The 27,211-nt window shown below is 61.6% G+C and overlaps 1 protein-coding gene across 5 annotated transcripts in view; it reads right to left on the bottom strand.

The window, feature by feature from the left end:
- Positions 1–568: 568 nt before the first annotated feature.
- The window catches only part of LOC100009247 (3',5'-cyclic-AMP phosphodiesterase 4A), a 29,535-nt gene continuing 2,892 nt past the window's right edge, over positions 569–27,211 (bottom strand). The window contains exons 1-15 of one of the 5 annotated variants that reach the window (XM_070059173.2): positions 21,549–21,909; positions 13,472–13,663; positions 12,887–12,923; positions 12,685–12,755; positions 11,946–11,995; positions 11,695–11,807; positions 8,151–8,244; positions 6,157–6,368; positions 5,118–5,216; positions 4,850–5,014; positions 4,506–4,605; positions 3,722–3,876; positions 3,500–3,622; positions 3,186–3,368; positions 569–2,120 (exon numbers count right to left, since the gene is read on the bottom strand). In XM_070059173.2, coding sequence (XP_069915274.2) covers positions 1,488–2,120; positions 3,186–3,368; positions 3,500–3,622; positions 3,722–3,876; positions 4,506–4,605; positions 4,850–5,014; positions 5,118–5,216; positions 6,157–6,368; positions 8,151–8,244; positions 11,695–11,807; positions 11,946–11,995; positions 12,685–12,755; positions 12,887–12,923; positions 13,472–13,663; positions 21,549–21,793 — 2,472 coding nt within the window. In that variant the 5' untranslated portion in view covers positions 21,794–21,909 and the 3' untranslated portion in view covers positions 569–1,487. Of the gene's footprint in view, positions 2,121–3,185; positions 3,369–3,499; positions 3,623–3,721; positions 3,877–4,505; positions 4,606–4,849; positions 5,015–5,117; positions 5,217–6,156; positions 6,369–8,150; positions 8,245–9,661; positions 9,864–11,694; positions 11,808–11,945; positions 11,996–12,351; positions 12,410–12,684; positions 12,756–12,886; positions 12,924–13,471; positions 13,664–20,263; positions 20,512–21,548; positions 21,910–27,211 lie in introns of those variants that run through there. The other 4 variants (XM_051838136.3, XM_051838134.3, XM_051838139.3 and 1 more) reach the window with 4 other exon arrangements.

Below are 27,211 nucleotides of genomic sequence, written 5' to 3'. Positions count from 1 at the left end.
CCAGGCAAGGGCAAGCTCATTTTCCCTTTTGTCCTCTGTAGAATAATTTACAAACCAACCTTACAGTATGTACAAAAAAAAAAAAAAAAACAAAAAAAAAAAAAACAAAAAACACAAGAAAATCGAACCAACAAAATAAAAAGGCCCACACTGGGACCGCAACTACTTCTGCTACAAAATGAACCTTGTAGAGCATCATGGGAGGGTGGGGGGGTGGACGGACGGACGGACAGACGGAAGGCTGGGGCAGGGGGAACTGGGGGCTACAGTACCGTGTGCTCAGAAATGGAGGTGGGGGGCAAGCAATGCATTGGATGGGCCTTGTACTGCCCAACCACAGAACCAGGCTGAGGGGCGTGGGGGAGGGGTGGGGGGGGTCTTTCCTTCCACATGGTCCCCCATGGCTTGGAGAAAAATGGCCTTGCACCTGTCTGTCCTGCTGCTCAGGGTTTGGCTTGGTAGGGACACAGGAGGGGGAGGGGCTGCCCAGGAGGGGTATGTGGGTCAACACCGTTATTGCTTCGTCCTAGGGCAAAGGGTGGGCGGGCTGGGGGCAGAGTCGGGAGGATGCTGGGAGGGGGCTCCGGGCCGGCCCCGCCCTCCGCGAGGTGCAGGTGGGAGCCACCGCCACCCTTCCCCGGTGGCCGTGGGAATCGTTAAGGCAGATACACGAGGAGAAGCAGCTCGAGGGGCGGGGGCGTGCCTGTGTGCCGTCAGGGCTCCCCCCTCCCCAAAACGGAGGAAATCCAGCGTGAACCCAAGGTGGACGGGAAGGGGGTGGCGAGCGGAGGGGGCTGCGGTCCTGCGGGCGGGACGGCTGGCCCACCTGGACCCTGACCGCCCCTCCCCCAGGTCGGCACGGCTGGGGCTGCGCAAAATGAGGCGGAAGACTTTTGTTGGGGGGGGGGGGCGGGACAGAGAGGGCGACCCCTCTGCCGGCCCCGCCCCAAATGGCTATGCCTGGCTGGGTTCTAGAACCCTCCAAACTCAGAAGGAGGTCCCCACGCCTGCACCTGGACCCAAGAGGCGGGAAGACGCAGCCTTGAACTTGGGGCGTGGGCGCGGGGGTGGGGGAGGTGGGACAGGGGGACTCGGAGGGTGGCGAACAGGGGGACCCAGGAAGAGGAGGAGTGTCTACAGTTTCTGTGTTTTTTTCTTTCTTTCCTTTTTTTTTTTTTTTTTTTTTGCCTTTTTCTAAAAATGTTACAATTAAAATTCAAAAAATAAAATCCCTTCCGGGACACATCAGCCCCTCATTCCCCAGCCCCCACTTTGAAAAAAAAAAAAAAAAAAGAAACGGCTGTATGGGTAGGGGCAGGGAGAATGGGGGGAAAAAAGGAAAAAAAAAAAAAAAACAAAAAAAAGCCCACTTTTCTGTTCTTTTTTCTCATGGGGGCCACGGGGTCTTTGAGGCGGCGGCGGAGGAGTTCGGGGCAGGATACTGGGGGAGGGGGTTGCGGGTGGAGACAGGGTGAGCGTGTTGAGGCTCAGGGGGGGTCTCCGGGGGACCCCCGCCCGCACGTGGGAGGGTCTTCTGCAGCTGTCTCTTTGGCAGCCTGATGCTGTCTTCGGGCCCCCACCTCGGCTGCCGTGGAGGGGAGGCCCTGGGAGCCCGGGGCCTCCTCTGGAATGGGGAGGGTCCTCAAAGCAGGCGGCAGGGGGCTCCCCACAGCCAGGACAGGGGGGCGGCTTACGGTATCCACAGATTCCACCTGGGCCACTGAGTCCGCCCAAGCCGCTCCATGCACCTGCACCTCTGGAGATTCGTCCAGGCCCTGGGCCTCGTCGGCCAGTTCCCCGGATGGATCGGGGGCCGTGGTCTCAGCCGCAGGCGTGGGTGCTTCCTGTGCGTCCTGGGCCAAGAATGGGATCTGGGTCGTGCACGCCTCCTCCTCTTCTTCCTCCTCCAGCGTCAGCTCGAATTGGAACTTATCAGGCGGGCCCGGGTGGCCTGGTCCCCCGGGCTCCTCCTCGGGCGGCGGCGGCGGGCTCTGCCGGATGGCGCTGTAGTACCAGCCCCGGTTGTCTTCCAGCGTGTCCAGGATCTCTTGGGCATCCGGGTGCACGAGGTCTGCCCAGGTCTCCCACAGCGGGTGCACGATGTAGTCGATGAAGCCCACCTTGGGGGGGAGGGGAGGACGGGATGGAGAGGCGGCCTGGCTGCGGCCCCGCGGGCTGAGCCGCCCCTGCGATGCTGGCATCCCCTATGGGTGCAGTCCCGGTCGCTCCGCTTCCGACCCAGCTCCCTGCTGGTGCACTGGAAGGCAGCAGAAGGTGGCCCAGGGGATCGGGCCCCTGCTGCTCCCATGGGAGACCCAGACGACATTCTAGGCTCCTGGCTTTGGCCCAGCTCAGCCCTGGCTTGACAGCCACTTGGGGAGTGGAACCAGCCAAGGGAAGCGCCTTTTCTGTCTCTCATCACTCTGCCAATCAATCAATCAATCAATCAATAAGCCTTAAAGCAATTAAACAGGTGGCCTAGCGGGTGGGTGGCACTGTCCTATTATAGGATGTAATAAAACAAAAAAAAAAGTGCTTTTATTCCATGATCCAGAAATTCTGCTTTTCCAGACGTACCTTGGGAAAATTCTGGGACCACAAGAAAAAAAAAATAACAACTCACATACAAGACAAAAACACACGAACTGCCAACAGCTTCACTTGTGCCTCAGGTAGGCTCAGTGACAAGGCACGTGCCTCAGGGACAACCTATGGCAGTTTTTTTTTTTTTTTTTTTTTTGACAGGCAGAATGGACAGTGAGATAGAGAGACAGAGAGAGAAAGGTCTTCCTTTTGCCGTTGGTTCACCCTCCAATGGCCGCCGCTGCAGCCGGCGCACCGCGCTGATCTGATGGCAGGAGCCAGGATCCAGGTGCTTTTCCTGGTCTCCCATGGGGTGCAGGGCCCAAGCACCTGGGCCATCCTCCACTGCACTCCCTGGCCATAGCAGAGAGCTGGCCTGGAAGAGGGGCAACCGGGACAGAATCCGGCGCCCTGACCGGGACTAGAACCCGGTGTGCCGGCGCCGCAAGGTGGAGGATTAGCCTAGTGAGCCGCGGCGCCGGCCTCCTATGGCAGTTTTGGCAACAGGAAGCGAGTAGAAATGACATCACATCACAGCGGACGGCCCCCTAGCATTGCCTTTCCTCCCTGCTTAGTCGCACACGCCGCCGCCAACCCCGTACCTGGGACTTCTCCACGGAGGCTGTGTGCTTGTCGCACATCGGGCTGATCTCCATGCCCCGCTCGCGCTCCCGGTCGCCCTGCTGGAAGAACTCGGCCATGATGCGGTCGGTCCACTGCCTGTACAGCTCCAGCGGCTTGGTGGGGTTGCTCAGGTCTGCACAGTGCACCATGTTCCTCAGCACCTGCACGGGGGGCGGGGCGGGGGCCTTCAGGGGCGGGGCCCAGTCTCAGCCCGCCTTTCTCCTCCTTGAGGTGGAGAGAGTGGGCAGAAGGGGGCGGGGCGGGGAGGGTCCCAGCGTCGCGGAAGGGGCACCTGGATGCGGTCAGAGTAGTTGTCCAGCAAGAGGACCCCCGAGCTGGTCACTTTCTTCGTTTCCACCATGGTCTTCAGGTCAGCCAGCAGGGTCATGTGCTTGGACATGTCCGTGGCCAGCACCTGTGGGCACGGGGGTGTCACGGGGTGGGGGGCTGCCCGCCGGGGGCTCCCCTGGAGCCCGGGTTCCCAGGCCTCGCTCTGCTGCCCGCCCCCACCCACCATGTCGATGACCATCTTGCGCAGACTCTGCCGCTGGCGCTTGGTGAGGTTCTGGAAGATGTCGCAGTTGTCCTCTTGCAACAGTTTGAAGCCCACAGCCAGGTGGTGATTCTCCAGCACCGACTCGTCGTTGTACATGAGTGCCAGTTCCGAATCTGCAGCCCGGGGCAGGGGGGTGGCGGGAGGAGGTCAGGCCCCGCCCCAAGACAGCCAGCTCCGCCTCCAAACCAATCAACTCTGCCTCTACGCTGCCGGCCCCGCCCCCAAGACAGCCAGCCCCGCCTCCAAACCAATCAACTCTGCCTCTATGCTGCTGGCCCCGCCCCCAAGACAGCCAGCCCCGCCTCCAAACCAATCAACTCTGCCTCTACGCTGCTGGCCCCGCCCCCAAGACAGCCAGCCCCGCCTCCAAACCAATCAACTCTGCCTCTATGCTGCCGGCCCCGCCCCCAAGACAGCCAGCCCCGCCTCCAAACCAATCAACTCTGCCTCTATGCTGCCGGCCCTGCCCCCAAGCCGGCCAGCCCCGCCTCCAAACCAATCTGCCTTTACGCTGCTGGCCCCGCCCCCAAGCCAGCCAGCTCTGCCTCCAAACCAATCAACTCTGCCTTTACGCTGCCGGCCCCGCCCCCAAGCCGGTCAGTCCCGCCTCTGAGCCAATCACTCAGCCTCAAAGCCACCGGCTCCACCCCACCAAGATGGCCAACCTTGCCTCTAAACCAATCGCGCCTCCTCCAAGCTGCTGGCCCCGCCTCCAGCCCCGCCCCCGGGAAATGCCGCTCACTAGTGTTGATGAGGAACTGGTTGGAGACCCCAGGGTGGTCGACATCGTGGATGGCAGCGGCGAAGAGGGCAGCGAGAATCTCCAGGTCCGTGAATACGGCCTGGGGGCAGAGAGAAGGGGTGGGAGAGAAAGAGAGGCTAGAATGATGGCGATGAGAGAGGCAGGGTCGGGGAGGGTGGAGGGGGACCGGGTGGGCAGGGCATCATGGAAGATGAGGGTCAGGGGAGAAAGATGATTTCAGAGAGGAACGGGGGCAGAGGGAGACAGAAGTCAGAGACACAGGGTTAGAGAAACACAGAAGGCAGGGCTGGGGGGCACCCGGGGGGCCGGCGGCAGGCACTCACATCCAGCGCGGGCGTGGCCAGCAGCACGTGGGTGGACTGCAGGACGTCGGCCGCGTGGAGGCTGTTGTGGTAGGCCACGTCCGCGTGGTAGTGGTCCTCCAGGGTCAACATGTACGTCACCATGGTGTCCACAGGGATGCGGAACTTCTTCAGCAGGTCCCGCTCCTGAGGGCCAGCGAGGGGACAGGGTGGTGATCGCCGCCCCCCAACGCCGGCCACACCCTGCACCTGTCACGGCCCACGGCCCGCTCTCCGAGGCCCCCATCACCTGGAATATGGTGTACATGATGCAGCTGAGGGAGCGGCCCCCGGCGTAGTCTGACACGCAGAAGATGTTCAGGCCCCACTTGCTCAAGTTCTCCAGTTCCTGGGGGAGAGGGAAGTCAGAGGTCGTGAGTCCGTAAGGCCCAGGGCCTCCGGGACCACTTCCTAGAGGTCTGGTCTGAAAGACGCACCATGACTGTCCACCCAGTCGTGAAATAACAAAATGGGCAAGGGAGAGGAGGTGGTCGCAGTTCCTGCCACCACATCCTCATCTCCCTGGGCAGGCAAGGACACAGAGGCTCAGGGGAGCTAGGGGACTTCTCCAGGATCGTGTGGCTCCCGAGTGACCAGGCTAGGATGGGAACCCAGCCGGCCGGACACCAAGCACAGCTCGGCCTCTGGGCTACGCTACCCTGCTCATGCGCACCCAGGGCGGCAGCAGGGATGCCTCAAGTACCAGGACCCCTGCCACCCACGTGGGAGACCCGGGTGGAGCTCCTGGCTCCTGGCTCCGGCCTGACCCAGCCCTGGCTGTCGCAGCCATGTGGGGAGTGAGCCAGTAGATCTCTCACTCTATCATTCTGCTTTTTCAAATAAGACAACCTTTATAAATAAAAAAAGAAACCAGGGCCGGCACCGTGGCTCACTAGGCTGATCCTCCACCTAGCGGCGCCGGCACACCGGGTTCTAGTCCCGGTCGGGGCGCCAGATTCTGTCCTGGTTGCCCCTCTTCCAGGCCAGCTCTCTGCTGTGGCCAGGGAGTGCAGTGGAGGATGGCCCAAGTGCTTGGGCCCTGCACCCGCATTGGAGACCAGGATAAGCACCTGGCTCCTGCCTTCGGATCAGTGTGGTGCGCCGGCCGTGGTGGCCATTGGAGGGTGAACCAACGGCAAAGGAAGACCTTTCTCTCTCTCTCTCTCTCTCTCTCACTATCCACTCTGCCTGTCAAAAAAAAAAAAAAAACCAGAGGAGACCCGATGCCCAGTGCTTCTCTGGGCCCCAGCAGGACCCCCAGCCCCCTTTCCCGCCCAGCGCACACCCACCTGTGCCAGGAGCTCCTCCTGGTCAGTCTTCACGCCAAAGCGGGGGATGCCAGAGTCGCCGAGGCTGTGTGTGGGCCTTTTCACCCCTGTGATCTGAGCCATGGGCTGGAACGGGGGGACCGGGGCTGGGGGCTGCGGGGAGGGTTTCTGCCGTGGCGTCTGCTCTCGTTCCTTCGACGTGGGTGAGGGGATCTCCACTTCATTCTGTTTGTCTGAAGGGGTGGGGGGTGGGGAGACAAGCATGATCACCCCTCCCGGAGGCTCCCGCGTCTCTCTGCCACCCCGCCCCCTCCCCCCACCATATCCGGGGATGTTCACCGGAAGGGGTCGACCCCTTCTTGATGTCCAACTGATGACCTCTCAGAAGCCGGAAACTAGAAAGGGCCAAGGCGGCCTTCTGGGAGGTGGTAGGCTGCAGTGGGGGCCCCGGGGCCAGCCCAGGGCTGTGGGGCGGCCCTAGTCCGATCATCACGTTTGGCCGGAAGGTGGGGTGGGAAGTCAGGAAGGGGGGCGGGGAGGTGAGGGAGAGAAGCTGCTTGCCCTGGATACCCAGGGAAGATTCTAGGGTAGGGAAGACACTCCTGTGTGGGCCAAGAGGGCTGGTGGGGGGGGCCACTGCTGGGAGGAGGGAGGGCAGAGGGGTTTCTGGCTCCATGGCCCCCCCCCCCAGCACCAGCCTGCCCAGGGGCCAGCCCCAGGAGCCTTTTCCTAAGCCTTCAAGGGTGTCCAGCGCCCATCCAGGACCACCCATTGTGACCTGGGCTGACAGTCAACGACAGGGCCTAAAGTGGGGTCATTTGCATACCGTGCTCCCATTGGCTGGATCCTCAGAACTCTGAGACATACCCCATCCTCATGGGCGGGAGCATTGGACTTTGCTGAACCTGCGCGCGTGTGTGTGTGTGTGTGTGTGTGTGTGTGTGCGTGTGTGCGTGCGTGCGTGTGTGTGTGTGTGTGGAGTGTCTCCTAGATTTTGGGGGACTTTGGGATTTTGGGATATTGTAAGGGTATATTTGGGGAATACCCTTAGTTGAAGGCTACTGAATTCACAGGTTAAAATGAGTTTGAGTTCCTCATGAGTTTAAGAATTACAAAGAATTTGGGTATTCTGTTTTATTAGGGGTTCCACAGTGTTAGGAAATCCTCCCAACTTTGGGGAATCTCTTATTGGTTGTTAAGCTTGGGAATCCCACTGAGTGTGGGGATCTAAAGTTTGGGGCCTCTACTGAATTTGGGGGCAGTCATACCAAGTTTAGGGGTTCTACTGTAGTTGGAGGGCTTTATAGCTTGAAGGCTCTTTAAAATTTGGGAGGCTTTTGTGGGTTCTTTTTTTAAGAAAATATTTCATTTGAAAGGCAGAGAGGGACCCCCAACAGCCAGGATTAGGCCAGGCTGAAGCCAGGAGCCAGGAGCTCCATCCAGGTCTCCCAGGTGGGTGGCAGGGACCCAACCACTTGGGCCATCATCCCCTGCTGCCTCCCAGGGTGTGCCTGAGCGGGAAGCTGGACTTCACCCTGGGCACTCCAGGACGGGATGTAGGTACCTTAACCCCTGTCCCCTTGTGGGATTTTAGGCCCACCAGGACTCTCTTCAGCTGGAGAACTTCCTGAGTTTCAGTGTCTGTCTGAGTGTGGAGGCATCGTCTACAGCTGGGGGGCCGCTCCTACTACACTTTCGGTTCTGCTGGGTTCAGGAAGCTGTCTGACCTGGAGGAATTCATCCCCTTTGGCTCTGGGGGTCTCTCGGCATCCTGTGTCAGAGTCCCGTTGAGTTCTGGAAGGGGTTTTCCCCTTGGGGGTATTCTTACATGTGTGCTGCTTAGGATTTGGGGTCCCGCTGACTTTGGGGGCGTCACGCATGGGAGCGCTCCTGTGTGATGCCTTTGACCTTTGGGGAGTCGAGAGGCAGGGTCAACGGGCCTGGAACTGGAGCGCAGCCCCCTTCGGCACGGCGCCCCCCGCCCGCCGGCGCCACCTGCTGCGGCCTCCACTCACCCAGGAACGTGGTGGAGATGTACTCTGACACTTGGTTTCCTGATCTGCTCATTTCTGACAGGTGCGTGAGCTCCCGGTTCAGCATCCTCTTGAACTAAGGGGAAGGCGGGAAGAGGGAAGGGGTGACGGGGTGGGGGGCGACATGGCACCCCCCAGCCCTTCCCAAGAAACTCCTGAAGGCCCAGTGACTCATTCGGCTTTTTCCTTCTGCCAACAGAACCCCTACCAGGCAGCTGGAGGGGAAGACTCCAGTCCTTCCTGTCCCCACAGACCTGGAAGGGAATCCCCAGGCTGGGGTGGGGGGTGGGGAATGTTGGAGTCAGCAAAGCCCTCCCTGAGGTTAAAAAGGGCTCCCCCCCCTCAACCCCCCCCAGGAGGAGCCAGAGGAGCACCTGTGGAAGGGAGGGGCTCTTCCCTAAGAGGGAGCCAATGGGGTATCAGGAGACTCCCGTCGCCATGGTGATGGGAGTCTCCTTAGCAACTCCCCCTCCAACCAGCTGCTGAGCTGGGGGAAAGGGGGGCAAGCCAGAGGCCCCTTAACCCTTGCCTTCCCAGAGCCACCCTGGCCCAGGTCTTCCCAAAACATGGACCTCAATTCCTGGGGGTCCCCACACCCAGCCCAGGTTAGGAGAAGGGCAGGCAGTTTCCAAGCTCTAGGGGAAGAGAATTTTTGGCCAGGACAGAAAGGTGAGTGAGTGGAGGAAGCCACAGTTCGGTCACCCAGGGGAAGGGGAGGGGGCTCCCATCGTAGCCCCCTTTCTCCCAACCTCAGGGAGGTAGACAGAGGCACAGATGCATGGGGTGTGCCTCAGACGCGGCTTGGGGGCCCCTCCTGGCCCCTCATGCCACTTGACACAGGCCTCTGCTGTGACATTGTGCAGGGAGGAGGAAGGGCATCGGCTCCCCACCCCCAAGCTCTGCCAAGGCACCCCCAAAGCAGAGACAGACTCTGCCCAGCGAGGCAGGGGGCCACCAGGCTGCAAGGGTCACTCACTGCTCCCCAGGCTGCCCAGAGGCCCAAATGCACTGAGACACAGACACACACACACACAAGATGGACCCACACAATCCCACACGGCCACACGGCGACCCAGCCCCACAAATCAAGGGGCACACATACAGAAAGGCAGTCATAGCCGGGGGGGGGGGGGTCGAAAGGCTCAGAAGGACCAGAGACAGCAATGAGAACACAAACATGGCCCAACACTGAAACAGGGCCATGCCGTGACCCAGGTCGACAGGCAGACATGGTCAGGCAGACAGACACGGATCCAGACGCTGACACGGTCACGCCCAGCAGGAGACAACCCCTCACCCTGCCATCCCGTGGGAGTCACACGCCCCCAGCCGCCCGCCATCCACGCCCAGCCCTGGGTCACACACACACACATACACAGAGGCACAGGTCTCCCAGGCCACACTCGTGCACAGCTGCACACAAGACCCCCCTGGGGGCTGGAGGGTCCCAGGGGGAGGGTCCCTTGCCCTTCCTCCACCCCACCTTCCCCTACCTGGTCCCACCAGCCCACCAGCCACGGCTTGGAGCACGTCTCGCAGAAGAAATCCACCAAGGGCATCTTGGAGTCTTAGCCCCGCTCGGGGCTGCCGCACACAGAGGCTGGGCTTGGGGAGTCCCAGGGTTCACAGCCCCTGGGGGTGGGGCGGGGGTGGGGTGCTGGGCAGGTGGGGGCAGCGGAAGGGGGAGCCGCGGAGGGGCCTGGGCCGGCCCAGCAAGGCTGGGGGCTCCCTTCCCCTCCGCGCTCCCGGACGCAGCCCTGGTTACATCGTCCGCCGGCCCCTGGCCCAGATGGGCCCCCCGGCGGCGGAGGCTGGAGGCGGCGGCGCGTCCTTGCCCATGGAGGGGCAGGGGGAGGGTCCCAGACGGAGGCTGCGGAGGCTCGGGGCTCCGTCCGAGTGTGCACCCGTGTGTGCGCGTCGCGCGCTCACTGCAGCACTGGCAGGCTGCATGCAAAGTCACGTGGTGCTGGGGGTGGGGGGGCGTTAAAGGGGCATCGGAGACCACAGGCCTCAGCCAGGACCCAGCGGGGCGGCTGGGGGTCAGGGAGGAAAGGCCACGCCTTCCTCCCCACCATGAAGACAGCTCCTCTCCAGGGACACACCCAGAGACACACACACACACACACACACACCCTGTGACACACACACAGGTACCCGAATGCCTCCAGCCCCACACTTACAACCCACACATGCAGGTGCACACGCACACACAAGCAACCGCAGTCACAACCTGCTACAGGCAGACAACCAGGCACACAGGTGCCTCAGACACGCCCCTTCCGAGAACCAAGCCACACACCCGACATACCCCTAGGGACGGACACCCAGACACCAGACACACTTCCAAACACACACACACACACACACACGACAAATCCTCCCAAGAATACTCACACTCACAGATGTACAAATGTGGACATACTCTGGCACCAACACAGAAACACCCACCAGGGACACAGTCACATTCTCAGACGCCTGACCCACCCTCGGGGACACCATTGCCTTCAGACTCACACGTTCCCAGACAAGCCTCCACCCCCAGACGTGCACACCCCGCCCCAACAACGACACCCCCACCCACACATCCATTTCCTAACAGGCATCCGCCCACAAGGGCTGCACAACTCCAGGAAGCCTCATTCACAGCACCTGCTGTCTCAATGACACACATACCCCCTTCCGGCATAGCCTGCACACTTACACACCTGCAGCCCCGCACAGCCACCTGTGCACACCCTCCACAGGTGCACCCCGACACACCAGTGCGGCAAACAGGCAGCCCACAAACCGGCGGCGACACAGCCCCATAGCCATAGACTCACACCTAGAGATCGTACAAGCAACCAAGCCCCCCAAGAGAAAGTCACTTAGGGACGGATGTACAACCATACGCGCCCCCCAACACACACACGTGCGCACGCACACCAGCCCTGCGAAAAGTCATGTCATAGGAGTTACAAATCTTAAAGCTGCCGCTCAAGCGCTGGCCGCACCCACATCAGCCATTGGTTGGCCGGTGCCCACAGGCCCCACCCAACGGGCCCCACCCAGGCATTGGCTCCACTCCATAGGCCCCGCTAAGGGATTGGCCACGCCCCATCAGCACCACCCCAGTGGTTGGTCCCGCCCAGCGATTGGCCGCGCCCTCATCCGCTGCACCCAGTGGTTGGCCGTGCCCACAGACCCCACCCAGTTATTGGCGTCACTCCAGAGGTCCCGCTAAGGGATTGGCCAAGCCCCATCTGCACCTCCCAGTGGTTGGCCATGCCCACAGGCCCCACCCAACGGGCCCCACTCAGGCATTGGCTCCACTCCATAGGCCCCGCCCAATGGTTGGCCGCGCCCTCATTCGCTGCATCCAGTGGTTGGCCGTGCCCACAGGCCCCACCCAGTTATTGGCGGCACGCCATGGCCCCGCTAGGTGATTGGCTGCGCCCCATCGGCACCGCCCAATGGTCGGCCCCACCCACCAACCCTGCCAGTATCTGGCTCCACCCCCGGGCTCCGTCCAGGGATCCCTACACACCTTGTGCGAGGCCATCTCGCTCACAGAGCGATAGGTCTGCATGGACTCCAGCTGCTCCAGACACCAGTCCAGCTCCTCCAGGGTCTCCCGGGCCAACTGCTGACACGTCTCCTCTGGGGAAGGGGCGGCGGGCCGGTGACTGACAGGGCCCGGAAGCCCCAGCCGGCGGTGATGGGTGTCGGCCAGGGGAGCGGGGTGGGGGGGCAGGGAAGGGGTGGTGCTTCCCCACCCCGCCCCCCAGGCTTAGCTACCTGACAGCGTGGCCTTGCAGACTGGGGTCGGGCCTCCCAGGGGTGAGCGCCTGCAAAGGAAAGGCGCTCCAAGATCGGCCTGGCCCCCGCCCCAGCCCCCTGCGTCCCAGGCACACGGCCCTGTCCAGTGCGGCTTGCGGACGCTCCGTGAGCCCATTCTACAGCTGAGCACACCGAGGCGCAAGGAGAAGTTAGCGGCTTCCCCCAAGCCCACAGGCCTGCCAATGGGCGGCAGGTCAGGTCTTGCTTCCCCAAGTCTCTTCTCCCTTGTCTGCCCCTCCCCACAAGCCCTCCAACCCCCTGAAGACAGCTCTGCCCCCACCCCCACCCCAGAGGGACTGGCAGCTCTCAGCCACACCCCCTGCCCTAAAATCCTAAGAGCCACTGCTAGTTAGCGAGCACTTACTACGCGCAGGGCAATGCTCTAGAACTTTCTACACACCACCTCCTGGATTCCACAGCAGCTGTCAAACAGAGGCACGATTTGACGTCCCAGTTGACAGGAGGGAAACGAAGTCACCACAGGACAGCCACTGACCCAGCCAGGAGGCACCAGGGCCCGGAGCGGGCCTCACCCCCGCGCATGCACCCCGAGGCCCTCACTTGCAACCACCTCTGTGGTCTGGGGCCCTCCAACTGCCATGGCCCAGGGGCAGCTGCCGCCTGGACCGAGGTCCAGAGAGGTCAGCACAGAGCAGGACGGGAGGGTTAAAGCCAGCTCTCCCCAGCCTCGACTTACTTGTTGCCGGGAATGGGCACATTGGTCAGCAGGGAGAAGTTGCTGCGCACGCTCCGGAGACTGGCCAGCACCTGGGAGGGGGGCAGCAGTGAGGCCAGGAGCTGTCTGCCCAGCGGAGCAGCCAGGGCCAGCCTCCTCGCCCCGGATGGAGGGGCTGGCCGGAGCCCCTTGCGTCTGTAGCCCCGTGGGGAGGGGTCCTCACCTGGGCAAACGGGGTTACGATGAGGTCCTCGGCGTGCCTGCGATTTAGGGAGAGTGGCAGGTCAGGGCGCCCAGCGAAGGAGTGGGCACAGACCCCGTGGGGGCTGGCCCTGGGAGCGGCGGGAGGGCAGGGTGGGTGTGGCCTGGGCCCGGAGGCTGGGGGGCTGGGCTTCCCGGGAGCAGTGGCTGAGAAGGGGGCTTGGTGGGGTAGGCAGAGCTAAGGGGGCGGAGCTGGGCAGCTGGGTCTAAAGGAGCAAGGAGGCGGGTGAGCAGGTCTGGTGATGGGAGGGGCTCGCAGGAGGCTGAAGGGCTCTGGTACCAGAGAGACCCAAGCAGCCAAGAGGTAGGAACGGGCTTGGGCAGGGTCCAGTGGGCGGGCCGGGGTGCTGTCAGGGGCTGACCCTGAGCGAGGGGCTCTGAGTGGCTGTAGGGGACAGCACGGGCAGGGTGGGGCAGCTTTCTGGGGGCAAAGGGGCTGCTGACCCTTCACTGGGGAGGACAGGTGTGTCTGGCGGGGGGGAGGTGAGTCAGGTGGAGGTGGGTGTCCCCGCTCCTTGTTGGGGGGGTTTGGGGGAGGGGTGCTCACGCCTCGCTGGTGACCGATGAGTTCCGGGACATGGTCTTGGGCGACATGTCGTAGTCGCTGTCGGAGCGGTACAGGAAGGACTCCCGGCGCTGGCTGGCGGCCGCCCCGGCATGCAGCACAAGCCCTGGGCTCGCCTGCGAATCCAGGGGGCTGCGGCCGGGCGACGGTGTCGGTCCATTCTCCGCCTCGAAGCTGCAGGGGAAGAGGGGCCGGGGAGACTTAGAGGGTGCCGGGTCGTTCCTGGCACGCGATGGGGTGGCAGGTGGAGGGTGTCACAGCGAGACAGACGTCCCAGAGCGCGTGGGAGAGAGAGATCTTCCATCCACTGGTTCACTTCCCGAATGGCCACAATGGCCAGGGCTGGGATAGGCTGAAGCCAGGAGCCAGGAGCTTCTTCCAGGTCTCCCAGGTGGGTGGCAGGGGCAGCAGCAGAGGCTGGCCCAAGTCCCACACACGTGGGAGACCCGGATGGAGCGCCTGGCTCCTGGCTTTAGCCTGGCCATTGCAGCCACTGGGGAGTGAACCAGGGGATGGACTCTCTCTCTCTCTCTCTCTCCCTCTTTGTCACTATTCCTTTCAAATAAATAAATAAGTCTTTAAAAAAAATCACCGTGAAACTTCCACTCTGTAAAAAGACACTGTCAAGAGGATAACAAGACAAGCTATAGACTGGGAGAAGAATAAGCGACACCGGACCTCACCGGGAACGCACACAGGGTTCGAGTGTTGGAAGCTGGCTGCCCAGCGTGGCGAGGTTAGGAGGTGGTGGACCCGTAAGAGGCGGGCCCTAGGGGCGGGCACTGGCAAGCAGTGAAATCGCTGCTCGGGTGCCTGTATTCTGTATCACAGAGCCTGGTTCAAGTCTCGAGACTCTGTTTCCCACCCAGCTCCCTGCTATGGCCTGGGAGGCAGCAGGGGCTGGCCCAAGCGCTCGGGCCCCTGCACCCACGAGGGAGACCCGGATGGAGCTCTGAGGCTCCGGGCTTGGCCCGGCTTAGCATGGGCTGTCACAAGAGTGTCTGGGGAATGGACCAGAAGATGGAAAAATCTCAGTCTCTCTCTCTGCCTTTCACATAAAATGAAAATGAACAGAGAAATAAAATAGATAAATAAAATAGATAGATAAAAAATGTTCAAGCAACTCATGGGGCCGGCGTTGTGAAGCAGCGGGTTAAGCCACCACCTATGACACAGGCATCCCATAGGAGCAGGTGTTTGAGCCCCGGCTGCTCCACTTCCCATCCGGCTGCCTGCTAATGTCCCTGGGAAAGCAGCGGAGGATGGCCCGAGAGCCTGGGTCTCTGCACCCGTGTGGGAGCCCCGGAGGAAGCTCCTGGCTTCACATTGGCCCAGCTCTGGCCATTGTGGCCATTTAGGGAGTGAACCAGCAGATGGAAGACCGACCTCCCTCTCTCTCTCTCTCTCTCTCTCTCTCTCCCTCTCAAATAAATAATAAATAAAATTTAAAAAAAATAGACATCCTCCTGGAAAGATGCCCAGCACCATTAGCTGTTAGGGAAACGCAAATCAAACAGCAATGAGGTGCCACAGCCCCCGCCCCCACCACAGGACGGCTCCTGTAGGGCGTCCTGCCTCTGAAGATCTTGGGGACCCCCCCACCCCTTGCATACAGTGCTGACTAAAGCCGGTGACTCCGGGGACAGCTGGGTCCCGGGCCACTGTCTCTCCAGGATGCTCTTCAGTGTCGTGTTTTATTTGAATTTGTTTTTGTGCGAGACAGAGTGTTCACATTCCGCGCTTACTCCACAATGGCTGGGGCTGAAGCCAGGAGCCAGGAGCTCCATCCGGGACTCCCTCATGGGTGGCGGGGGCCTAAGCGCTTAGCCCTCACTGCTACTTTCCCAGAAACAGCAGAGAGCGGGATCGGAAGCGGAGTTCGCTGAGACACCAGGACCAGGCATCTGAGAACGGATCTGGGTGTCCCAAGTCACAACTCCAGCTCCCAGGATGGTATCTGTCATTAGCTTTAAAAAAAAATTATTTATTTATTCAAAAGGCAGAGTTACAGAGAGGCAGAGAGAGAGAGAGAGAGAGAGAGAGAGAGAGAGGAGTCCTCCATCCACTGGTTCACTCCCCAGATGGCCGCAATGGCTGGAGCTGCACAGATTAGGAGCCAGGAGCCAGGAGCTTCCTCCAGGTTTCCCACATGGGTGCAGGGGCCCAAGGACTCGAGCCATCTCCCACTGCTTTCCCAGGCCACAGCAGAGAGCTGGATCGGAAGTGGAGCAGCCGGGACTCGAACCGGCGCCCATATGGGATGCGGGCACTGCAAAGGGTGACTTCACCCGCTACGCCACAGCACCAGCCCCTGCTATTGGCCCCTGTTGCTGTCCTGCTTCTGCCTCCAGGCAGGAGATCTCTCTTCCCTCCAAGAGGAAGCTCTGGGGGGCTAGGTGGGTACCTGCAGCGCCACCTGCCCCACCTCTCGGCCTGTGGCACCTCCAGGGCCTCTGCTCCGAGCTCCACAGAAGGACCTCGCCCACGCTCCACGTCCCCGAGGCCACCAAACCTCTCCCACCTGGAGGAACCCCCAGACACCCCTCCAGGTCTCTCCTCTGCTTCTCTGCCCCTACTCCCTGCAAACGACCCACCCCGCCACCCTGCGTGGACAGAGCAACTAAAACCCAAGTCCAAAGCGTTGGGAGGGGCTGACGATGTGGTGCGGTGGGTGAAGCCGACGCTTGCAACACCAGTATCCCGTATCTGAGCACTGCTTCCACTTCCGGGTGCTCTGCTCCCAATTCCGCTCCCTGCTAATGCGCCTGCGAGAGCAGCAGAGGACGGCTCGAGTGCTTGGGTTTCTGCCACCCCCGTGGGAGACATGGGTGGAGCTCCAGGCTCCCGGCTCTGGCCTGGCTGAGCCTGGGCTGTGACGGCCATTTGGAGAGTGAAGCAGCAATGGAGCAATACATAATTTTTGACAGGCAGAGTGGACAGTGAGAGAGAGAGACAGAGAGAAAGGTCTTCCTTTGCCGTTGGTTCGCCCTCCAATGGCCGCCACAGCCGGTGCACTGCGGCCGGCGCATCGCGCTGATCCGAAGCCAGGAGCCAGGTGCCTCTCCTGGTCTCCCATGGAGTGCAGGGCCCAAGCACTTGGGCCATCCTCCACTGCACTCCCTGGCCACAGCAGAGGGCTGGCCTGGAAGAGGGGCAACCGGGACAGAATCCGGCGCCCCGACCGGGACTAGACCCCGGTGTGCTGGCGCCGCAAGGTGGAGGATTAGCCTAGTGAGCCGCGGCGCCGGCATGCAATACGTAATTTTTTAAAAGTGCTCATAAAGAATACTCACATTTGATAAGGGATTAATATCCAGATGATAAACAGTTGCTATAACTCAGCCACAAATGAAAAACAAACCGCCCAGTTCAGATACGACCACAAGATTTCAACACACTTCCCCAGAAGACAGAGCCGGAGGAGCACATGGCTACCCAAGTCAGAAGCAGGAATCGGGACCGCAGGGCGTTCCCACGGCCCAGGCGACAGGACGCCTAGCGCTTTCCGAAAACGCGAATTGGGGCAGACCCCGTGGTACACCGGTTGAGACGCGACGTGGCACAGCCACATCCCGTATCTCAGAGCCTGGGTTTGAACCCCAGCTCCACTTCCTGCTCATGCCCACCCTCGGAGGCAGCAGGTGATGGCCCAAGTGCTTGGGTCCCTGCACCCCCATGGGAGACCTGGATGGCGCTCCTGGCTTCGGCCTGGCCCAGAGAGTGAATTGGAAGTAGAGATTCACAGGGATGCGTGCACACCTGTGTTTGTCCCAATGGGACTCCACTGACGGATGAGCGGCTCAACACAGGAGCTCCACCCAGACAGATGCTTAAACATTTACTCACTGCCATCTTTAAAATGCACTTTCATTCTATTTGAAAGGCAGAGTGACACAGAAAAACTGAGAGATCTCCCCTCTGCTGGTTCACTCTCCAAATGCCCCCTATAGCAGCCAGGACTGGGCCAGGCTGAAGTCAAGAACCGGGGACGTCACCCGGATCCCCTCCAAGAGGGGCAGGGGCCCAGCATCGGAACTGCTCAGCATGAAGCCGCATAGCCGGGACTGGAGCTCAGATACGGGCTGCAGGTGCCAAACACCCACATGAGAGAGCGCACTGGGTTCTGGGCTCCTGGCCCTGGTCTGGCTCTGGTAGGCATGTGGGGAGTGAAGTAGCAGGTGGGCGATCTCTCTCCTCTCTCTCTCTCTCTCTCTCTCTCTCTCTCTCTCTCTCTCTGTTTCAGATTACAGAAGCTCAACCTGTATATCAAGACCCTTATGAGGGGCTGGCGCCGCGGCTCACTAGGCTAATCCTCTGCCTTGCGGTGTTGGCACACCGGGTTCTAGTCCCGCTCGGGGCGCCGGATTCTGTCCCGGTTGCCCCTCTTCCAGGCCAGCTCCCTGCTGTGGCCAGGGAGTGCAGTGAAGGATGGCCCAAGTGCTTGGGCCCTGCACCCCATGGGAGACCAGGAGAAGCACCTGGCTCCTGGCTCCTGCCATCGGATCAGCGCGGTGCACCGGCTGCAGCGCGCCGGCCGCGGCAGCCATGGGAGGGTGAACCAACCGCAAAAGGAAGACCTTTCTCTCTGTCTCTCTCTCACTGTCCACTCTGTCTGTAAAAAATAATAAAAAAAAAAGACCCTTATGGGGTTCTTGCTGTGCACCTGGGGCTGTCCAAATGCCTTATACACATCAACCCATGTACGGCCACCCACTCCATTCACACACCTGTTGGACAAGACGCAGGCACAGCGCGCCAATGAGGGGTTGGTGGCCACGCAGCCTTGGGAACCATGTCCTGTCTCCCAGGGCCCAGCCTGGTTTTGGATGGTCCGATCGGTGCCACCGGGGATCGCACTCCACGCAGAAGACCTCCCCGTGCCACCCCCCCTTCCCCACCCCACCCCACCCCTTGCCTGGGAGCCAGAGCTACAAGTTAGGGAATGGGAGACACAGCCCCGGAGAGCACGCCCAGCCAACGCTGCTGGCAGATACACAAGCCCTTGGAGACGCGCTCACGTCAGCAGGAGCCCAGCGGCCTGGGGAGAGAGAGGACACTCCCCAGGGCTTTCCCTGGTGCTTAGGGCGCAGGAGCAGATGTCTCCCAGGCTGCTGAAGGAGGGGGGGGGGCGCGGATTGGAGCCACTGAGCTGCGGCCTGGGAGACACTCAGCTGCCCGCCACCTCCCAAACCAAACCTTGGGGCCAGCGCTGTGCCCGCGGGACCTGAAAGGCCACAAACCACACTCAGGGACAGCTGTCCTCCCAGCCACACGCCCCAGGCACTCCCTCTGGGCCGGGCTCATCGCCTGGTGGCATACTCAAATGAAGTCCGCTTCCACCTCCGTGAGCCACTTAGGTCTGCCCACCTGGGCTCCCCCCCCACCCCCCGGGCATCAGACGGGGCCGCTGGGGGGCCGGGGGAGTCCAGGGACAGATCCAGACCCCAGGGATTCCTGGGGCAGAGCTGGATGGGAAACAAACAAGCTTGGCGGGGGGATGGGCAGTGAAAGGGAACGCATAGCCTGTAACACTGTTACTGCTATGCCTGGGCGCACACTGCCGACCCATTTCCCAGACAGAGCAACCGAGGCACAGAAAGGATGATTAGCTCAGCCGAAGAACGTGGACTGGAACTTGGCCGCGGGACCACCAAAGCTGCAGGCCGACTCGCTGGGCGGAGGCAGAGCCAGGCCTGGTGTCTCTGGGGGTTCCCTGCCCCCTCTCCACCGGACTCCCTCCCAGGAGGTGGCAAGCAGCCTTCATGGAAAGGCCTGGCATTTGCTCTGTGAAGGTCACACACGGAGGCTGAGGGCAAGCTGACGGGTGTCAGGCTGGCCGTGTCTGCCAGGCGGGCGCGTGGTGCCAGGTGACACGGCTGTTTGTGGAGCTGGGTGTGCAAGGAGAGGGGATGGATGCATGGGGGGGAGGGGAGGCCCGTGTGCGGCTGTGGGTCAGCGTGCAGCCGTACCTCTGTGTGTGTGCCAGGGACAGGATGTCTGTGGGTGCCTGGGGGCCTCTGGCGGCTCTGAGTGTGTGTGACGGCCCCCGACCCGCGTGGGTATGGGGTGTTCCTGTCTGAGTTGGGGTGCAGGTGAGAGTCTGGTCCCGGGAATATATGTGGGGCCAGGTTTGTGTCACCCCCCCACCAAGCCAGGCGGCCACACTCGGTATAGCAAACACCAGGTGACCCATTGCCCTGTGTGTAGGCATCTACAAGCTGAGTCCAGGTAGGTATCTCACCGGCTGCCACCCTCAATGCTCCAACAACCACAAGGCCACTTCCCCGGCCCAGTCTGGCCAGCTGATTCCGAATGGCCTCCGGGTGGCCAAGAACCTCTCCCCACCCCACCCCCGACTCAGCCTGACTGCCAGCCCCACCCAGGAGGGCTAAGGTTGGAGGCTCGGAGCAGCAGAGCAGGGCTCTGGGGAGCTGGCTCCAGGCCAGTGGTCTGGGAGTCAAGCCCAGGTGACGCGGGACACCCAGAGTCCCAGCCAGGGTGAGGGCCACAAGCCCGCGTTTAGGAGCCCAAGGAGGGTGCAGGGAGCTGGACAAGCAGGAAGGGAGTAGGACTTAGCACCCACTTTGGGATCTGCCTCCTCCAGGAAGCCCTCAGCAGCACCCAGACCTTTAGTAAAGGCAGGGAACGGGGTGGGGCCCCAGCCAGCTCCTGTGTCCCAGGACTCCCCCAAGGCAGACTGGGGAGGCGCCTACGCCGCCCACGCAGCCAGGACCCTCCAGCAGCAAAGGAGGGGACTGATCGGGAGCCACCCACCTGACAGATCGGCGCAGCGAGTGCCGACGCGTGTCCTCATCGCTGAACGAGAAGTGGGTCAGAGAGTCAGGGGCCGAGGGGGACAGGGCCAGGGCGGGGGGCCGGGGCCGGGCCCGGGGCGCTGCACCGGAGCGCATGGGAGCCAAGCGCCGTCGAGGAGTGCATGGGGACGGCTGCAAGGTGCTGTGGCGGGCACTGCTCTCCAGACCCGAGGTATCAGCAGCGGTAATGACGGGCTGCGGCGGCTGCTAGCACCGCCCCTATGCCCGCCCCCCCTCCCGGTGACCCCCCCCTTCCCCGGGGATGGCCCCCGTTCCGGGGGGAGGGGGTGAGCTCTGGGCCCGCCTCCCCCTGCAGGGGCCCTGCGGAACTGGGCACTCGCTTTCGGCCTGCGCCCTCCCTCCCTGGCCCTGGGGGGTGCCCGGGGCTCAGGTTTCCCGGGCTCCAGGCCCATCCCCCAGACACACACCCCTCCTCCTCCGCCACCTCCTCTGGCCCCGCCTTTCCCCCCTCCCCGCCCTGACGTCCAGCCGGGCCGCTCCAGGTCTCAGCTCACTGCGCGCGCGCCCTCGGGGGAATGAGACCAGCTCTCGCAGGCAGAGGGCAGGGACCGGTGACAAAAAGCCCAAGGGGAGAGATGTGGACCTTGGCGAGGGGGACGGGGAGGAGAGGCAGAAACAGAGCCCACGGAGTTCTCCCCAACACGTCCTGGACCCCCAGCGGGGCTCCCACAGGTGCACTCCCTGCCCCCACCCCTTCCCAGGGCCTGCCTCCCGGTGCCTCCCTTGGGAGAAGCCTACAGGGCCCACCTCCCTCTCCAGAACTAAGGGACCCTGCACAGCTGGACTGGACGTGGCCTCCATGCCATCCATCCCCAGCTCCTGGCCTCTGCAGCCCACCCACGGTCAGGCCAGGACGAAAACCCCTGCGGGACCCCCCCCCAACACGTGGTCACACCGCTGAGCCTCCCAGCCCCCGGGGGGCCCTGCTGGCCCCACAGTCCCCAGGTAACCCTGGAGGTATCCGGCCTCACTGCCCCCAAAGCCTGACCACAGCCTGAGGTTTACACAGGAAGTGAGAAGACCGCAGCAGCGCTTATTGAGCGCCTACTGCATGCATTTGCAGATGTCTGCCCAGCAACCCCAGCAGGCAGGGGGTGATTTCTATCGGGGCCATGTGACCGAAGAGGAAAAGTGGAGGGCAAGTCACAGGGCCCCAGATCTGGACGCGCGCCAGGTGGCCAAGACGGGGGGCCTGGAACCCACGGCTCCCCGGACGCACTCACCAGGCCAACGCGTGGCGGCCGAAGTCCTGGGCGCTGCGGAGCAGCCTAAGGCGCCTGCGGAAAGTTGGGGACGGGCTGGCGAAGAAGACGGGCGAGGAGGGCGGCGATCGTGGACGGCGGGCAGCGCGTGGGGCCGACGGCTCGGGCAGGAACGCCTCGTCCTCGGCTGCCGCCGCCGCCGCCGCCGCCGGGAAGGCCGCCGGCCGCAGCTCGGGGATGCGGCCCAGGCCGCGCGGCCGCGCCATGGCCGCGGGGGCGCGGGGCGGGCCCGCCTCGGAGGGCGCCGGGGAGCTGCGCCGCCCGCCCCGCGCGCGCCCCACGCAGGCCTGGCCGCCCAGCCCCGGGGCCCGCGGGCCGCACCCCGCCCCGCGGCGGCCTCGGCCCTTCCGGCTTCGCGCCGCCGGGGCCGCCTCCAGGGCAGGGCAGGGCGGGGAGGGGCGGGCCTGGGGCGCCCACACAGGCCGCGGCGGGGACTCCCCCGCAGACCCCAGGAACGGCCTGTAGTCCCTCTAGCGTCCCCACAACCCCCGGAAGTGCCCTCCGGGGCTTTCTGGGGTGACCCACAAATGCCCCAGTGGTGTTGGGGCCACACAGCCCCTCACACAGCTCCACAATGCCCGCAGCACCCTCACAGTACCCGAAACCTCCCCCCTCAGAACCCAAGGGCACCCCCAAATCCCTGGGATCCCGCACAAAACCCACAAGTGCTCTGAGAGAGGCCCCCACAGGCACAGGTGCACTGCGGTAGCTCTCCAGATCTCCCCACAAATCTAACAGTGTGCTCACTGCTCTGGAGCCCCTCCTACAAACCCCAGGGGCACCCCAAGAATCCCAGGATGCTCCTGCAGACCCCAGTAGCGCTCCAAGCGCCCAGGAGAAAGTCCTTCCCATTCCAGGACCCCTGGCATCCCAGAGGCCCCCTAGGGTACCCCATCATCCCCCCAGGACCACAGAGTCATTCCCCAGATCACAGATGAACCCCCCAATCCCTGTGGTCCCCACAGTCCCTGCGAAGTCCCTTCATCCCTGGGATAAGACCCCAACACAACCTCAGGAGTGCTACTGACTCGGGACCCCCGTCACTACATAGGTGCCACCAAAATCCTGGGGTGCCCCATGAACCCCTAGGGCACAAACTAGATTCCTCCACGACTCCCAAGACCATGTCAGACATCAGGCCAGACTCCAAGGTGCACCCACAATCCTTGGGGACAGGTCTGAGACATTCCTGATGGCGTAGGTTAAGCCGATCGGGATACCAGCATCCCGTACTGGATCACCTGGGTTCGAATCCCAGCTCCGGTCCCACCCAATCCCCGCTTCCTGTTAATGCGCACTGTGGGAGGCAGCGGGCGATGACTCCGGTACTTGGGTCCTTGTCACCCCCATGGGAGACCTGGATGGAACTCCAGCTCCTGGCTGGAGCCTGGCCCAACCCTGGCTGCTGCAGGCATTTGAGGAGTGAACCCACGGATGGTGGGGTGGGGTGGTGTCTCCGTCTTTCTCTCTGCCTTTCAAAAAAATAAATAAAGACCCTTGCACAGGAAGCAAAGTTTAACTTTAAAAAGGGGGGGTGAATCTATTTTTTAAACATTTATTCATTTATTTCAAAGAGTGAGAAGGAGAAGCAGAGAGAGAGAGATCTTCCATCCACTGGTTCACTCCCCAAATGGCCAAAATGGCGGGAGCTGTGCCAATCAGAAGCCAGGAGCCAGGAGCTTCTTCCGGGTCTCCCACACGGGTGCAGGGGTCCAAGGACTTGGGCCATCTTCTATTGCTTTCCCAGGCCACAGCAGAGAGCTGGATCGGAAGTGGAGCAGCCGGGACTTGAACCTGCGCCCACATGGGCTGCCAGCACTGCAGGCGGTGGCTTTACCCGCTATGCCACAGTGCCCGCCCCTAGGATGAATCTATTTTAGTTAGGGTGTCGCCACTCTAAATTCCTCCCTGCTTTGGCACCTGTCGGCTCTCACACCACTGGGCCCAGGGTCAGGTGGCCTAAGCTTGAGCCTGACCTCTGGCATTTCTTAGCCATTCGATGGTGGGCAAATCACTTCACTGACCCTCAGTCTTCCCAGCTGTAAAATGGAAGTAATAATCATATCCACCTCCTGCATGCACAGGGTAAGGATCTGGGCATAGTAAGTGCTCACTAAATGACAGTAATGCTAGCATTATGTTAAAAAATTTATTTTTAAACTGTATTTATTTGAAGTTATTAAAGCAGGGAGACAGAGAGAGGAGAGAGAAATCTTCCATCTGCTGGCTCACTCCCCAAATACCCATAATAGCAAGGACGGGGCAAAGCCAGGAGCTGGGAGCTCCATCCAGGTCTCTCATGTGGGTGGCAGAGACCCAAACACTTGAGGCATCACCTGCTGCCTCCCAGGGTGCACCTCGGCAGGAAGCTGAAGCTAGGAGCCGGAGCCGGAACTGGGAATTGAATCCAGGATCTCCCAATACAGGATGTGGGTGTCCTTTTTTTTTTTCTTAAGATTTATTTATTTATTTGAAAAGCAGAGTTAGAGAGAGAGAGAGAAAAGTCTTCCATCTGCTGGTTCACTCCCCAGATGGCTGCAACGGCTGGAGCTGCGCCAATCTGAAGCCAGGAGCCAGGAGCTTCTTCCAGGTCTCCCATGTGAGTGCAGGGGCCCAAGGACTTGGGCCATCTTCCACTGCTTTCCCAGGCCACAGCAGAGAGCTGGATTGGAAGAGGAGCAGGTAGGACTTGAACCGGCGCCCATATGGGATGCTGGCACTGCAAGCAGCAGATTTACCCACTATGCCACAGCTCTGGGCCCCTGTGTGTCTTAACACTTTAACTGCTGCACCAAACTCCCACCCCTGAGAAGACATTTACCCAAAGCTAATTTGCAAGGCACTGTACTAACCCGAGGAGACAAAGAGCAAAGACAAGGACCATGATGATGAAGACCATGATGAGGATGATGATGATGGCAGCTAACCTTGAAAGGGTTTCCTGGGCAGTCTGAACCGCTAGCTAGTATCTCATTTAATCCTCCCCAAACACCCACGGGGTGCTACTATGGTCTCCATTTTATAGACGGGAAAACTGAGCCTTGGAGAGAAAAAAAAAAGTCAAGGTTGCTTCAAGGTCACACACACGCAGCCATTGGTTGGGCCAGGTGCTAGGTCTGTCTGCACATTTTACTTCATTATTGCCTCTGGGGTTGACTCGGGAGGCATTTCTCCCCTAAAAAGATGTCGCGCCCACCAACTGTTTACATCCTCTGTGTACAGTCGCCTTTCTCTCTGTGGCTTCTGCATTCTGATCCAACCAATCTCAGATGGCAAAGCATTCAGGAAAACTTTCCGTCTGGGGGCTGGCGCTGTGTGGTACAGCAGGTTAAGCCTGCACCTGTGATGTCGGCATCCCATAAGAGCACCGGTTCAAGTCCCAGCTGCCCCACTTCCCACCCAGCTCCCCGCTAATGTGCCTGCGAGGGCAGCGGAAGATGGCCCAAGTGCTTGGGCTCCTGCACCCACATGGGAGACCCAGATAGAGTTCCAGGCTCCTGGCTTTGGCCTGGCCCAGCCCTGCCCATTGAGGCCATTTGAGGAGTGAACCAGCAGATGGAAGATCTCTCTCTCTAACTCTGCCTTTCAAAGAAAATAAGCCTTTAAAATTTGTTCTCGTCATTATTCCCTAAGCAATACAGCCTAGAAACTACTTAGGCAGCATTTATCTTGTAGGAGGTATTGCAAGCCAGCCAGAGAGGACCCAAAGTATACAGGAAGGGGCAAAGAATTTCTATGCAAACGCTGTGCCATTTTATACACGGGACTTGGGGACACCTGTATACATGCCCTTAACGGGAGGTTTTTATCACCGCTCCTGTGCCCAGCAAGAACCAATTATCACCCGTGGAGGTGACAGCGCCTGGTTCAGAGCCTGAGGTTTCTCAGCCTCGGCGCTACAGACATGGGGTGTTGGGGGGGGGTGCGGGGAGACTGCTGGGCGGCCACTTAGAGCAGGTGCAGCGCACGCAGCCTTTAGCCGCTAGGGGTCAGTAACGCCCCTTGGCTTAGGTGGACTAAAATGTCGGCGGCTGTGCTACAGGTCCGCGGGTCAGAACGCCGGCCCCAGGCCCAGGAAGATCCAGGGCCCCCACAGAGGAGGCACAGATGGGGAGCAAGGGCGGGCGGGCATCCTTGCTCGGCCACTCAGCTGTCCCTGCGCTGTTCTGCCTGCTCATTCCCCGACGAACCCTTGAGAGCGGGTTCTTGTCCCCAGAGACGGGAAGTGGCCTGGCCAGTCACCCATCCCGCCAGGAGCAGAACTAGATTAGGGACCCCGAGTGGTCTGGCTCCAGACTGTGAATTTAGCTACTAGGCTACACTGGCCTTTCCAACGGTCAGTTTCTCTCCATCGGTGGAGAAAAAAGCTGCCCCACACCTCCCTGCCTCACCTCCTCCCATTCACCGCCCCCCCCACTCTGCCCCAGTACCTTTGCACAGCCTGTTCCTGCCGGCTGGCACCCTCTCGCATCAGACTCACAGCACCCTCCCGGGGTTTTATTTAGGTCTCTGCTCAAATGTCATCCTCTTGGAAAGGCCTTCCCTGACCTCAGGGCCCGTCTTTTCTCCATCCCCCCCACGTGTCACCGTCTAAAATTATCTCCTGGCTCCACTTGCCATTCTGCATCACGCTCTGGCCTGAGAGCCGCACACAGCAGCGTCTGGATGGTCCCCCAGCCCGGCTGAGCCAGGGCCCCTGCAGGTGCAGCCGGCAAAGAAACTAGCGCACACCTGGGGAAACCTGAACTTGAACTCTTTGCGTCTCACGAGGAAAAACCGTGCGCGCAAACTCCGTGCTCCCTCGGGTCCAAAGCCCCAGTTTCCTGCAGGGGATCCGTTACCAGCGCCAGATGGGCTGGGTTTGCCGTCTGGGGGACGCCCCCTTTCTCTCTGCTGACGTCATCTGAGGAAGTGTTTGCTCCAAACAGCAGCTCCGGGCTGCCCGGCCCCGCCGCAGCCCGGGACGAGGGGGCGGGGACCAGTTCCCATTTCTCAGCCCAGCTTTGGGGACGCACTAGCGCTGCGCCCAGGCCACACTGTGCGTCAGCGGGCGGGCCAGTCGTCTCGTCTCGGTTTCCTTGGTAGGAGGAAGCACAGCTCCCGGGTCCTGGGAGGCCCCTGGCGTCCGCACCGGGGCCAAGCGCGCGGACACGGGACGGGAACTCCGTGTCCGCAACTTTCCCGCCCAGGTCGCCGCTGCGCTGGGCTAGGGGTGCGTGGTGGATGGGAGCCGGGGACCGGTCCCAAGCCCACCCCGCAGCCTGCGGTCGGCCGTCCTGGCGCCCGCTCCCCGCAAAGCGCTCAATATGCATGAAATAATAATCCGGGGCGCGGCGGCAGGGGCCGTGGCGCTGGCGGCTTGGCTTCGCTCGGGGACTCGTGTCCCGGAGGCGGCCCCCGGCGCGGAGCGCACACCCAAGACTGCGCTTTTCTCGTCGCCCAGCAGAGGGCGCGCGGAGGGGGACCCCCCCCACCCAACCCTGCTCCCAACACACAGACAGGGACCGGGCGCCAAGGCACCAAGGCAGGCGCGGGCTAAGAGAAGTCAGAGATCACCGACCAGCCCGAGGCCTGCACCCGGTTGCCTCCACCCTCGCCTGGGACCACGCAGCGCAACTCGCTTC

Source organism: Oryctolagus cuniculus, chromosome 16, assembly GCF_051225735.1.
Source record: "Oryctolagus cuniculus isolate XC-2025 breed Fujian yellow rabbit chromosome 16, ASM5122573v1, whole genome shotgun sequence".
In the NCBI taxonomy this organism is placed as follows: domain Eukaryota; kingdom Metazoa; phylum Chordata; class Mammalia; order Lagomorpha; family Leporidae; genus Oryctolagus; species Oryctolagus cuniculus.
Note: the sequence above shows the minus strand (reverse complement) of the source record. Positions and strands in the feature narration are given on the sequence as shown.